This window comes from Hyalella azteca, unplaced genomic scaffold (assembly GCF_000764305.2).
Source record: "Hyalella azteca isolate HAZT.00-mixed unplaced genomic scaffold, Hazt_2.0.2 contig5139, whole genome shotgun sequence".
Classification (NCBI taxonomy): domain Eukaryota; kingdom Metazoa; phylum Arthropoda; class Malacostraca; order Amphipoda; family Hyalellidae; genus Hyalella; species Hyalella azteca.
In genome coordinates this window covers 336,152-351,152 of record NW_025935338.1, presented here as the reverse complement: position 1 = coordinate 351,152, position 15,001 = coordinate 336,152, and the positions used below count along the sequence as shown (strand labels likewise).

The 15,001-nt window shown below is 37.7% G+C and overlaps 1 protein-coding gene across 1 annotated transcript in view; it reads left to right on the top strand.

The window, feature by feature from the left end:
- Positions 1–4,250, top strand: part of LOC108679383 (EF-hand domain-containing protein 1) — a 17,470-nt gene extending 13,220 nt beyond the window's left edge. Inside the window, exons 12-13 of the mRNA XM_047880298.1 lie at positions 2,429–2,537; positions 3,009–4,250. Of these exons, the coding sequence (XP_047736254.1) occupies positions 2,429–2,537; positions 3,009–3,181 (282 nt within the window). The 3' untranslated portion in view covers positions 3,182–4,250. The remainder of the gene's footprint in view (positions 1–2,428; positions 2,538–3,008) is intronic.
- Positions 4,251–15,001: the final 10,751 nt, after the last annotated feature.

Below are 15,001 nucleotides of genomic sequence, written 5' to 3'. Positions count from 1 at the left end.
GGACGTTTGAGAAGACATTGGACGTTTGAGAAGACATTGGACGATTGAGAAGACATTGGACGTTTGAGAAGACATTGGACGTTTGAGAAGACATTGGACGTTTGAGAAGACATTGGACGTTTGAGAAGACATTAGACGTTTGAGAAGACATTGGACGTTCGAGAAGACATTGGACGATTGAGAAGACATTGGACGTTTGAGAAGACATGGGACGTTTGAGAAAACATTGGACGTTTGAGAAGACATTGGACGTTTGAGAAGACATTGGACGTTTTAGAAAACGTTGGATGTTTGAGAAGACATTGGATGTTTGAGAAGACATTGGACGTTTGGGAAAACATCTTTAACCACATATATAGTTTCGTGCGTTCGTCTGAACAAGCATTTCGTAATGTAAAACAAATTCTGTTAAAACAAGTTTTTCTCGGCTTTTTCGATAACCTTCGATTTTTCCATCATATTATAGAATTTTATAGAACAATTGAATAAAAATATATGCATCTATAAATTTATTTTGTAAACTTGACTTGAACTTAGAAGTGTAGTCGAGAAACTAAAATACAATTTGCCTTTAACCGTTAAATTATTTTCTATTTTGCACATTTCCTATTTCTTTCTAACGATGTAAAGTATAAAATGAACTGGTTATTTTATATTTCTTATTTTAATCGTTCTAAATAACTAAATTGATCCTAACTACATGAAAGCATGTCATGCTCCGGTCCTAGCCAGAAAATTGACCTCATAATATCTTTTCAGACTTTTTTTGCAGTACCTATCCCATAATATGTTAGATACAAACGTGTTAGTTGGTAGTTGAAAATATCCACGTTGAATCATATAATCTACCTCTTAATTAGGAATTTAAAAGCGAAGGCCCAGTGGTTAAAGTTCAGAGTACCAAGATTGGCGCAGAGAGGCGCGGGTTCGATCCCAGCTCTGTGCGCCAGTTTCTGGTCAGAATCGGCAAGGAGGCCGGGCGGTTAAGCATAGCAGAATTGTTGCAGTGAGTTGCGAGTTCGAGACCGCAAAATGCTGTGAATGTTCTGCGATGTTAAGAATCGGCTTCAAGCGCCGGATGAACTAGCGGCTAGTACTATCCCTGTGTACAGGCACCTTTAAGCACATGTCCGACCTGGGCTATATCCTGCACAGTTACAAGCAGCGGTCTACAGGTGGTAGCGTCTTTCGATCGCAGCCTCTTGCATGCCGTTATATTCACAACGACGTTAAGTGCCTTGGCACAGCAATCAGTAATAAATTCAGCATCCGAAGCATTGATTTCGGGAACGTTAAACCAAACAAGGTTAAGTCTTCTTCTCTCTCTATCCAGCAGTTCACGAGTGCTCTCGTTGGCGAGATCAGAGATGACCTCTTTGCGGCCATTACCTTCTGTGTTATCGTAATTTTCTGTTTTGTGCAGATGAGCTTTCATTTCCACAAGCTCGTTTCGTAACGAGTGTAATTCGCTACGCAACAAGCTCAATTCTTTGTTGTGTTTCTCCTCCATTTCGGCTCTCTTTCCCAACTCTTGCTTGTTGGTTTCTTCAATTTCGGCTTTAAAAACAAAAAACATAGAAGAGCACTTTTCTTCCACCATTTTTTCGCTTTTTACAGCGCTAAGTGCAGGTTGTTGGCAGTCCTGGCAGTACCAGTGTACTGACTTGTTCTTGCGAATAACAGCGCAGTCTGTCTTGCTCAACTTTGCACAATTGTTGCAGACGATATCCCCGCAACGATCACAGGCCACTGTAGCGTCATTGAAGTTAAGCGATCCCAGCTTGCAAAATTTACAAATTTCTCCTCGCTCATTTTGCAATTTGATCTTCGAATTCGGTTTAACAGGACTGGAGGTCTTCTCATTTAATTTTCTTCCTCTCTGACCAGCCATCATGAAATGAAAGAGCTAAAAAAAACACAAGTTAAAACTGAATCAAGTTGAGTAAAAATTGTAAAGTTTCCAAAGTGCTGTAAAAACTCGGTTACAGACTTGAGAATAAGCGGCTTTCAGTCAGCGGCTGTAAAGGTGTTCAGGGTAGAGGAGGGAAGCTTGGGCATAAAACAAGGGCTCTATCGTTTTACGCTGGCGGGGCAGAGCTCGTTGCCCTCGCTTGCTTGGCGACCCTCGCTGACTCTAAATCGCGTTATTTTAGATGGAAACACTTTTACTATAGGTTTTTTGTTCTATTCGCACTGTCTTTTATTGACTTCACTAAAAATTCAGTCATTCACTGACACGGATCATAAAAAATGCAAAAAGAGTTCCGAAAACGGCACAGTAAAAGTTAAAAGTTGAAAATCTGGGACCGCAAAACACGAGCGTCCGCTCTCGACCACAGCTGAAACTTGACTCATGCTAAATAAATTATAATTGAAAGAAATGAAATTATTTACTGACATGTGAAATTGTAACCCGTCAACGTAACAGCACGGAGTGGGCGGTCTGGGCGGGAAGGTTGCCGCCCGCGCGCGACTTCTGAAGCCAGCGCCGCCTGGTGAGCCGCAGCGCCACTACGAGCTCAGCGACTTCGCTATTGGTAAGTGCTTAGCCGTTTTGTGCGTTAATTTCCGGTTAGTTAGCCCTGATTACAAATAAAAAATCTGGATTTGCATCTTATCTACGAGTGGAGTTATGACGGACTAATTTAGTGCAAAAAATGCGATTGAAAACATTGCGGTCGAGCCAAAGGTTGAGTGCAGGGAACCACAATCCTACGCAGGGATGTAATCACAACACGCACGAACGCTTGCGTTCTAAGATGGGAAAAGGTTTAATGATATCAAGTTGAGTTAGGTGTCTAATATAGTAGAAGGTGTCTTTATGTTAGCGCTAAACGCCCTTGAAGATCAGGGATGATAGATAGTCCTGATACAGTTGAATGCATTTGCTTGGAGATTTTTTATTGATGGCAATTTGGCAAACGTAATTGAAGCTCCTGGTTTATAGTTAGACTTTCCAGATATAGCCACGCACATTTACCACGCGTTAAATTGATAACGGTTGACAGGGAACGCCGTGACGGTGTACGGACGGGAGTTCGTAGTGACAGGCTGCGACAGGCGCGTGCTGAACGTTGCGCTGCGCTCGCCAGAGGCCGTCACCAGCGCCTTCAGGGAGAGCGTGCGGACGCTCTTCGGGGAGACTGATGCGCACAACGTTTGCGAGGACCAAGGGAAATAACCTCCTAATCTTGGTACAATTAACGGACTAATAGACCTGTTCATACGTCTTACCATTTCTGTCCCTAAGCGGAGTGTAATAGTTGATAAGTAGTCGATAAAATCTATGCGGTTCATAGTGAGCGAACTTAAACTTGACTGTAGTATAAAAATGTACGTGACAGTTTGTAAGAGGTTTTCGACTTACCTTTAAATTTGAAAGGCAAATGACTTTTGTGCATCATATTAGCTTTCATAGAAGCAACTTTAAAGATAGCATTTCATGCAACTCGGCCATTTTTTTATACACATGCAGGCTGGTACGACGGAGAAAGTTACTTGTGTGCTTATTTTACTAGAATGGTTATCGTAGAGATAGTAATGCAGTGCACTAATTAGTACTTAACGAGATTTTTGCACGAATCAGCAAAATTTCTGTAGACTTTTCAGACATGAGTATTCACAAGTTGCTGGACCTGAAACGAGTTTGAGATGATAGTTCTGACTTGCCACAACATAATATCAATAATCCATTGATGAATATAGACTAGAGTATTATTAAATCTACAAATGCCGAAAATTTGCCAACTAATATTTGTATCAGTCACCTTACTAGATACATCGGAAGAATCGTATTAACTTCCTCTGAACTTACCTATTCAGAACTTTGAAATATCTAGGATGAGGTTGTCCTATTTTTTCGCTGAAATCTACATTGAACATAAATAATATCGAGCTTATAAGAGAAGATAGAACCGCTCCATGTGGAACGCCCGTGTACTCATCTACTCAAACACGTATAGGCCTAAACCCTATTGTATAATATATACAAAACTTACATAGATACTCAGTATATTACTCTAAACCCAGGAGTTGAGGGTTAACCGTCAATAGATAATGACATTGTTTCTCCTGTCTCCGCGTAGCATTACATTATAGATGTACAGTATACACAGTAACATATGCTATATAATCTACTGCATTGAAAGTTCTGAAACCTCTACTAATTTCATATTACAAGAATGGAATTAAGATATTGCTTCGAAGAAATAGGTCGCAACGATATAATACAGGTCTTTCTATAACCTTAGTCGAGGAAGGTACGTAATAGAGCGACACCTGAAGTTGGGACCCAAGAAGTTCTTATCTGCACAAGAGAAATTAGCGAAACTAAGTTCAAATTGCGGTACACTTCCGGACTTTGTACCGGTCAACCTGAACATCAATTTGACCCGGAAAAAAGGCTTGTTAATGCTACGTCGGTTCTCTGCTTCTACTATGGGGAAAGAACGTGTGCCACTTATTGGACAATACTACCCATTTATTTTTTTCTGAGTGCATGAATTTAAGATTGCTTTTGCCTGGCTTCACAGTTGCAAGCGTAGTCCTTGAACTGTGACATATTGTGAACGAAAACATAAAATATCCTCATGAAATCAACACGGCATTGGATAATTCCAGGCTTGAAGGGTAAGTCTACCGAAGAAAGATTAAAGATTATGAAGCTTCCAATTAAGTTAATGTCGTCTGCGTGATGACCTCATTGAAGTATACAAGTATACTCATGGCTTATACAAAAGGTCCCAGAAGGATTACTAGAATTTGAAACAAGAACCAACATAAGGGGCCACGGATGTAAACTAAAACAACAGCGTTGGAACACATCCATGCGACAACATTTCTTCTCGCTTCGAGTCACCGACATCTGGAAGAGCCTCCCTGTGGCTTATTTATAACAGAATTACTTGGAATCATACAAGTTTAGGATTAATATATCACTTCCACCCTTTGAATTGTGCCTGCTTACTTTCGCAGAAATTGTAGAATCTCTTTTTTTTTAACAGGATGAAACTACTAGATTTTTATCGGGTTTCTGTCCATCCATTACATTATCTGCTTTCTTTTCATTCATCGATTGACAAAACAATAGAAAGTGTGTAGTATGAAATCGGTATGTCTTTTGAATTAAATTGAAAAATTTTAGATTTAATACGAATGAATTTTTTACTTACTATTCATCCTATATGAGGCATCACTTGAAAAATGAATGCTGGTAATGCGTTTGTTTATACAATCGAGCACTAAAATTTGCGAACAGAGAAGAAAATATTTGCAGCACTACGCTTATCCAACAAGCAGAACTAATTACTCGAACTTGGAAGTTGAAATAAAATGCCACTGAACATTAGTCTTCTTTAATTCGTTCTAAATACATACCTCGTAGTTTCCGATTCTAATTCTGAGAAAGTGCAATCATGGAATATGAAAAAATAACAAACTTTTAACATTCAAATTCGATATGCTGGATGAGTTTGGAGACAGTAAAAGTTCATCGCATACACGCAGACTACGATCAAAAGGACCAAACAAGTAATAACCTAAGCTTTTCGCTCTAGAAATTAACCAACAAAATGATAGCGGCTTTTCTAAGAAAGTTTCAAGTCCAAGATAATTTAATACAAGCGCCTTCATCAATGAGAAATTCGTTCTAGCTTCAGAAGCATAGTTGTACAGGAACTTCAATAATTAAATAAACAATAATTAAATGATAAATAAATAAATTCTTTTTTTCTTGTTGGAATGGTGAGTGTGGGAGGCCATTTTAAAAATAAAAAAATAAGAATAAACAGTCAATAATTAATGCATTCAGTACACTCTGAATTTCTCGCTAATATTATAATAACAGTTGATAATATCAATCGAAAAAATTTCACTAATTTGTGATCAGAATCCTGTCCTGCACAAAAATGCAAGGTTTTGAGTGCAAGGTGGCTAAATGGTACTCAAGAAGACTTTGCAATAGTAGCGTTGTGATTCTTATTCTCGACCCAAGCCTAGACGTGGTTATGCTACGACCATGCTTAACTTTAGAATGTTCCTGCTGTAGCTGCGGCCATGGCAATATACCTTTATAGGATGTTATGCCCTGTAGCGGACTTACCTAAGAAAAGGGTTATGTAGTGAAGTGTGAATTTGGGCTGTACAGAAGATAAAAAATTTGAATGCCCAAGCTTTATTTATTTATTTCTATTTATTCTATTGCAGACCATAGCGACTTAACGGAAGCTCCGATTACAGAAGAGAGCGAGTGACACCGACTCATTTTGAAGGACTTACGATGAGGCAGAGTGTACGTCTCGAACGTCGTTTGTGGTACTTTCGTTTGGTTCTTCTCGTCAGCTACAAATTCATCGGAGTATAGATCACACACTTTCCATTTGTACTTTATTGAAGTAAAAACAGCAATCACTTTGGAGTTTGTACACATAACAGATAGATCAGAGGGAGACGTCCGCCGAGGATTGGAGCTTATAGTCAAAAACCCTCCCAGTGAAAATTTACAGACGCGTCAGCTTCTGATTTGGATTACCAGATGCTGGGGCGACTCTAAATTTTATTTGGACTTGTACATAAAACAACTAATTCCTGGTAAGCTCCGGTCTGCTATACAGTTACTGCCGCAATGTCGGTATCCCCGCTATTTTTTCATAACAACCAATTCCTTGGATCGTTCTACCTCACAATAAGAAAAACTCGAATATTTCATGTAGGTAAAATTATTATGGGTAGGAGCATATTGTCAACGTTATTGTTGAATATGCTTCTCTGGCTCTCTTGTGTTATTACAAATGAATAATATTCGCAATATGACTAACAAATGCTCGTAAGTAACTGATCTTTATGCGAGTATGAATACTTTTTTAAATCATTTGTTTCATTGTGACACGCCCTGCTTCATTAATATTGTGATAAAAACGTTTGACTTATTTCAAGAATAAATATTCTTCAGTAATTTTCATATGAGGTATTGTAAAAATCGAATTGGAAAATTACTGCAGTTACGGTTCATTATTCAAAGAAGCAAATCTTTTTTTGCGGTGCTCATTTACTTGCAGGGATCAATAATATATGTTGCATATGAATCGTTCTCAGACATATGAATATGAATAAATCGTTTGATATTCGTCTGTCTTATGAATCACATTTTTTAAATATTGTATAGTATATATAAAATTTTTCAACTCATACAACGCCTGCACTTGGTTGAAATTAATAAATAATCTCCAACATGGCGCCAGCATGTATAACATGTAATATTTATATGGTTCAACATTGAGTTCTACCAGAGTATTACAAACGCTCAGATTAGTTAATGGGAATACCATTTAAACTTGAATCTAGCAGTGTTCATTCAAGTGTTTCGTTCGATGATTTGAATTTAACATTTCGAATTTCATAATTTATATCGTATGCGCTCGAGACTGCGTACTGCGTATAGAGCCTTATATAAGTTCTTCACAAGCATCAATTATAAACGTGGCGTGACTTGGGTCACGGGACCTGAATTGTTCAGGAGAGACTGCATGACTGCCGTGACCTGCCGTCATGATAATGGTTCTCACTTATTTCTTGCAACATCATTCATTTTAACCGTGGATTTTTATGAAAAAACATCAATGTAATTTTGATTGCTCCGTTTTAACAGTTATGGTCATTCTGTCATACCATAAAAACAAAAGTTACATTGCATTGAAGCGCAAATCAAACCTATTATAGAATACTGCATGGGAACTTACAAAAATTTAGAGATTATTAGCTTTCAGTCCCCATTTGTGTCAGGATCACCAAAATAGTCTCATACGGCCCAGCGGGACTCACTTCTAAATTTTTGGGTTGAAAAATATAATAAGTTTGCTTGAAAAGGCCTCACTGTGGCCAGCATTGTGCGAAAATAGTGTTTTTGACGTGTACATGATGGTGCGATGGGGAATTCTACAGGCGGTATGTGAGCAATGTTAGGATATACACTAGTTTTAGAAAGTTAATTTTTGTTCACACACAAGGCCTACTCATGCAATTTACAGCTAACGCGAGAAGCTGTCAACGGATTGCATCTTGAGCCCCCCTCCCCCAGCCACAACGGCTTACGCTTGAATTCAAACAGTACACTCAGTCAATGTGCAAATTATTAGCGCTCTAAAAAAACATTATGCAACTAACACTTATGACCGGCTAGTGTGTATGAGTTTGTAGGTGGAAGGCACCTCGCACTTGGTGGTATGTCACGACTGGACAGAGGCTCCTCTCCCCCTCCCCCCCCCCAAAAAAAATGTTATAGAAAATTCAGCGAGCTACTGCTATCTAATAGTTAAGATGCTCATCTGTTTCTATTTGACTCTTCCCAAATAACTATTCAAAATTATATGCCTGGTCTAGGTCATCAAGCTCCGCATATTTCGTCAAATTCTATTAATGGCATCAGGCTCTAAATGTACCGGAACAGAGACAGGGTCAATGATGCTTCCTCGACTGGATGATTAGTAAGGAAACTATACTGATTGAATTACCACGTTCAATGCTCATTTGCTGTTATTGCATTAGAACTCTGAGTTTCACTGTCAACAGAATTAGGTTCAAGTGTAGCTGCGGGTCAGTGTAGCATCTTGATTGATATTTTTATACAACATAAGCAGCACCATTTTATTTCGCTAGATCTATTTCATTTTCAAAACATAAATAACTAAATTACATCTTGCATGGTATGAACGTAGAGCGTATACCAGTGCATCAGTATAACAGTGGAGGCGTGCATGACCAACGAATGCACGAGAAAATATTGATGTATTATTGGTACCTGAATGTGTGAATGCAAAAATTACGGCAACATTTTCCTCGCTGTTTAAAATTTTTTAGGAATCAGACAGTGGAAAATTGTGAAAAATATAACAAATATGAGCTGCCCTGAAATTTAAGTTGAAAAGGAAATAATGCTCTAGTCAAAAAATAAATTATTGACATTACGAACGAAGTCCTAAGTTTCAGTGAAATTGCCATGGTCTGTATATATTAGAGGGATATTTTGAGGCCAGTTAAAGATATTCATCAACATTTTGCAAGTATTCCATACCAGTTTCGTCCGGCTCATTTCATCATAAAATTCCAAATGGCAATGATAAGAATGTTGACTTCCGCACCGATTTCCTCACATTACTTAATACAGTAATCAATACTTCTGAGAATATTATGCTACGAAAATAATTCAAAGCGATTGCGATACTTGCTGGTTACCACCTCAACTCACGCAATGTCTCGTACATGGTTAAAATATTGGATCCAATTTTTGGCCAGTGCAACGCAGGACTTGTGAGGAAGTGCACACACACGCAACGAATATTATAGCAGTGACTTGTAGTCCGGCAAAATTACTGTATGACCACGATAAAGAATTGTTTGAGTTCATGTATTTAGCACAGTGATATACTCACCTTGCTCACTAGGGACTGGTCTTAGTTACCGTGAGCTTCCCAAGACTTACTTGAAGTGCTAAAGTAACCTTATCAAGAGCAAACCCTGAATTATTAAAAATAGAGTCGCTGGCACAGGAAAGGCACCGGACTTTACGTGACGAATGCATTCAAGTAGCGTTTGTCTAGCATGTAGACAAAGGCTATGCACAGATTTGCTTTTTTTCATTATTCATGAATTTGAATTGTCCGGTCCTATTTGAATCTTGCCACTATTTTGACGTGTGCAGGTAGTTTCTTTGCCATCCACATGCCTTTGAACAGAGTACAACAATAATACTATTGTTATTGATTATTGCAAGTTATTAGAATTGGCAACAGCAAAAATATGTGACGCTCATGAGTTCTAGAATTAGGTATTATTATTGTAGGCAGATCCATAATCCAACATTCAGCCTTACTATGCTGCGAGAAATCATTCATTCAGATGTTTAATGTCACGCAATCGATCTTGGAGCTGGATTTTTTTTTTAATTATTGCCCTTATATTAAGTAATGAACTGATAGAATAATCAAGTATCGTCTACAATTGAGTAACGAAAAGTAGAATTATTATTAAAATTATAATTATATGCACGATAGCTTTTATTTTTGTATTTTTGGTTATATACAGTACTCTCAATTAACATTTCGATTTCAATCATTGTTTTTAAATTTAATAACTACATGAGTAACTATAATAAATAAAAATTCGGAAGAAGCAAATTAAATATAATGGATTAATTAACAACTAAATGCTTTAATAAGCATCGAATTGTGTTAGACGAAAAAATTCTTAAAAATAGGTAACTTGATTGAAATATCTAGTCAAAATAGTGAAACTTATTTTTTAAATCTTCTGTTATCCAGAAATTTTCTTGTACTTCTTTCATAGTCAAGAGCATAAGAATAATAAATGTCGAATAAAGATTATACATATGAGACAAACAAAAAATGCGTTAACAAGTGAATGTTCAATCCTACTCGAGATTGGCATTCGAGCATAAATGCATGACATGAAATCGCAGTAAATATTATTATGAAGCTCTAATATTTTTCTAGTTTGACAATAAGTTGAGCGGCGAGCTTGACTTTTCAGGTTACTTGAAGCCCAAATCAACAGGAGAGCAAAACATAATTGCCGTCAGGAATCATTACTATTCACTATTAAGTAAATCATTGGACTCAATTTTCTAGACGTCTGCTGAGAACCGTACGAAATAGATTGTTGGATGAACTATAATTTTCTTCGCAAACGGGTTTTCATCAACCGTTCAAATTGTTGAACGAATAGGTCTATCGATAATTTGTTCTTTAAATCGATCCAGAGACGGCGCAGCTGTGGGCCATAAATTTATCTATTCAATTAGCCATGACACCAACGCCTAACCTCAGCATGCAATGGCTACACTCCGTCTCAAAGCTACAAAGCCGCAGAGAAATCGCTAAAAGAGAGATCACGTCCCAACTGCTCAAAGTCAAAGCACCGTAAGTCCATAGTCGTTGCTTATCAAAGCGGTAAATCGAAAGCCTTTAACCCAGCAGGTCTGATTTCCACCTTTCCCCGACCCTCCACCGTCTAGCAACCAATAACAGGCTCTTAACCTCCTAACTTTCCTCGCCTCTCCACCTTCCACTCGCATACGGAAAGGATAATGTAGTGCGAAGTTGGGAAAAGTTGGTTGCCGGTATCCACCTCAGACCTGAGCCAGACAATATTATCCTGCTGTTGTCTTCATTTATGCTACAAGCCATAAATAAATTATGCCCTCTGAGCATAAGGTCGGAATTGCGGGTCATTTTGACCCGAAGCAAACAGGAGAGTTAAAACGGCACCAAGCATTCCGGTATAAATATTTGCTCATCCATGACAGGCCATACCAGTCAGAAACGATATCAAATAGACTGGTATGTTCGTTGAACATCGGAGACTAAGCTAGATCAAACCTAAACGATACGTAGTAAATCGGTATGCCCATTGATCATTTGAGAATACGCTAGATCAAACCTAAAGGACATCAAGTAGACCTGTATGCCCGTTGATCACTTGAGACTACGCTAGACCAAGCCAAAACGTCACCATGTAGACCGGTATGCATTGTTGAACATCTGAGACTACGCTAGACCAAACCTAAAGGACACCAAGTAGACCGATATGCATTGTTGAACATCTGAGACTACGCTAGACCAAACCTAAACGTCACCAAGCAGACCGGTATGCATTGTTGAACATCTGAGACTACGCTAGACCAAACCTTAACGACACCAGGTAGGCACCGGTATGCACTGTTGAACATCTGAGACTTCGCTAGACCAAACCTTAACGACACCAGGCAAGCACCGGTATGCATTGTTGAACATGTGAGGCGAAGCTAGAGCTAACTCAACTTTTCGCAGGTAAGTGTAATATGGTCTATCAAGTCTGTCCATATGTGGTCAAATCCGGTTTGTGTTTGATACTAAGTTATCATGCCTCTGCAAATCATTAATTATATAATTATCTGACAATTTCCCAATACATAGCATCATCTCTACCATGTTACAAAATTTAAAGTATGAGCATTTGAATTAAAGTTTTGACTCGAACAATGAGATTGATGCCCTTTCCTCATTTTTTAAGACGGAAGTAGCGATATTTATTCAATTAATTAATGACTCTTTAATGAAATTTAATTTAATTGAAGATTGAAAGTTATTATTTACATTTGAATTGTATTAGAATTTTTCAACGTAATAGAATATTCAATGAAAAAATTTCTCCTTCAATATGCAAAATTTTCTAAAATACATTCGAATAAAAATATCTTCTAATATTTCATACTTTCTTGTTCTTGTTTTAGAAATGAGAATTTCGGCCAATTTTTATGCTTCCCCTCGAAAGAGTTGAACGGCAATCGAACCGACCGGTATGAATTTTTGAGTCGTTTTGAGTGCGGTATATTAATTATGGATCAAAAGCTGGCAGTCTTTAGGCAAGTGCCTTAACTGTGTCTTTATTAACGTCATTCCAGTCCTAATAATTCATTCCATTGTCCATGCAAACAGAGAATAAAACGCTGGTGCCAATGAGGGCAAGATGGCCCAGTGCTTACTGTTCAGTGTGCCAGGATCAGACGAGAGGTTAGGGTTCGATACATGCTCTGTACAACAGTTTCTGGTCAGAATCGGCGAGGAGGCCGGGCGGTTAAGCACAGCAACATTGGTGCAGTGAGTTGCGCTGCGCGTTCGAGACTGCAACAAGCTGTGAATGTTCTGCGATGTTAGGAATCGGCGACAGGCATACGGCCTAATAAAGGTTGCAACCACGGTTATTAAAGACTTCTTGAGTGACTTCAGAATGTGGTCTCGAAACTGATTTCTGTTGGGTTGGCTGTTTAAACCACTTCGATTATCGCAAAATCTTTAGTTTCCAAAAACCCAGATTTAATGTTTGTAATTATACTGAATATTTCATCCAATGATAGGAGTATCCACCTGTACGTGTAAGGAAGATGTTAGAAGTGAGAGATTTTTGTAGCGAAATCTTCTAAGTTTTCAAGAAACAAAACAAAAGCGTCAACGTCACGACGAGAGGTTCGTAGTTTGTATCTTCATGTTTCAAGCGCGTTCTAATTAATAGTTCAGAACAATTACGGGCCTCTTTAATGACAAATTATATCCTTCTTGATTCATTAAGGATTTAAACAATCTCATTAGTGATTCAGGTACTATTCAGAAATTTTAAAAAAATATTAATATTTATAGCGAAATAGAGTGGTACTTAATTTATGAATAATTGAGAGTATAATTACAACTAGTCATCATTGAAAGATTTCAATTAAAAAAATTAGCAGAACCTAAATGAAAAGCTTTCCGTTTATTTTTAAACAAAATTAGCCGTTGCAACTCTGAGAGAATCACATATATATATAGTATAAACGAATTCTCTGGTCTATTACAAAACTTGCTTAAGAGAATAAATTCTGCAAGAAGAAATTTCATCAAGCAGGAGTCTCCAGCTATTAATTTGCAAACTACCGGATTTGTCAGGACGTTGAAACTGTTCTCGTAATTTAAGTTTTGATTTCAATCTGTATCCACAATACGTATGATTGTACTAATGTCATTTTAATTTCAAGCATTGCAAAACTCTTCCTCTTTTACTTGATAATGAATGAAGTTGCATTCGAAACGTCGTAAAATAAAAATTATAATAAAATGTCCCTTGGAAACCTGATATTTGACTTTTCAGTTCCTATCAAGAGCCTAATTCGCCGAATAGAGAAAAACAATAAGAAAATTGTCAATAAGAAATATATATATAAATGAATCTGTCAAATATTGTCCAGGAATTTAGAACCACCTGTGCGTTGCTGATGTATGATTTCCGTGGTGTTAAAAGTTGATTTTTGATTTATTTCATTGACTCAAATTGATATGACCATTTAACCCAATGCTTCCACTGATCCTCAAAAAAGGACAAATGGAAGCTTAATAAATGAGCATTTATTGAAGAAATTGAAAAAATAAACAAGTAAACTCCTTTACAAATCCTCATTAATCTTTCCACAAGGTACAACGTCACTTATTAGGTACACATGCACGGTGCGCCGGACTCAAGCATGGGCGGTGAGCTAGAAAGGGATGCGAATTGCACAATGAGAAGGCTTCAGAAGTTGCACAAGCTTGGTATATAACGAAGAAAGTGCACAGCAGACTGTTCACAGCAATCCGTAATTAATTAATTAACACAGGTGTAGCACACGTAGGGGATTTGAACCAGGACTGTTACCGATGCAAGGAAGCATCGTAGCTGTCGGCCTATACGTACTATACGTGTTCGATGGCCTGGTATAAGAAATTGGTCCTGCCAGACAATGGTGGTCAGCCCGATTTTTTGTACGAACAAATTTGCAATACTATCAACCGACTTATTTACAACAATATCAAATACAAGAAAGTAATTCTAAATGAACAATTAAATTTTTACTAATTGGAAAAGCTATAGAGGTCCAAACGATATAGAGTTGGCCCCTAATTCTAATGTAACTCACCTACTAGAAACGCTACACAGACACCATGCAGAGTACAGCGGAGCTGGTAGGTTGGGAAAAGTGGGTCACAAACAAATAATGAGACAAGAAAATATAAATCAAAAGCAGCACAATTATTTTAATCTTTAAGGGTGAAATGATGAATAAAACTAAGCATCACATCATTGGTTAAATCGCTTACTACCAAAGTAATGCTAAGAATTGTTTCACAGGCGAGAAATAATAGAAAGAGAAATAAAATAAAATATCCCATATGTGTATAGTACCTCGATCCGAGGTACAGTCCATGGGGCCCATTGGGACACATCATAACCACGGCATGCACTAACAAATTTATAGTCAAATTTCAGGTCAGAATTTTGTTTTTCGTTGTTCTGCATGTAACAAAGTCGGTAAGAATGACCATTAATGTTTCCCCTACTGACTGATACAAGATCGACCGAATCACGAAATACAAAATGTTTCGATTTTTCTCTACAACTCAAGTAAGATTTTACATATTCTTAATTTTCGTCTTTTTGCTCT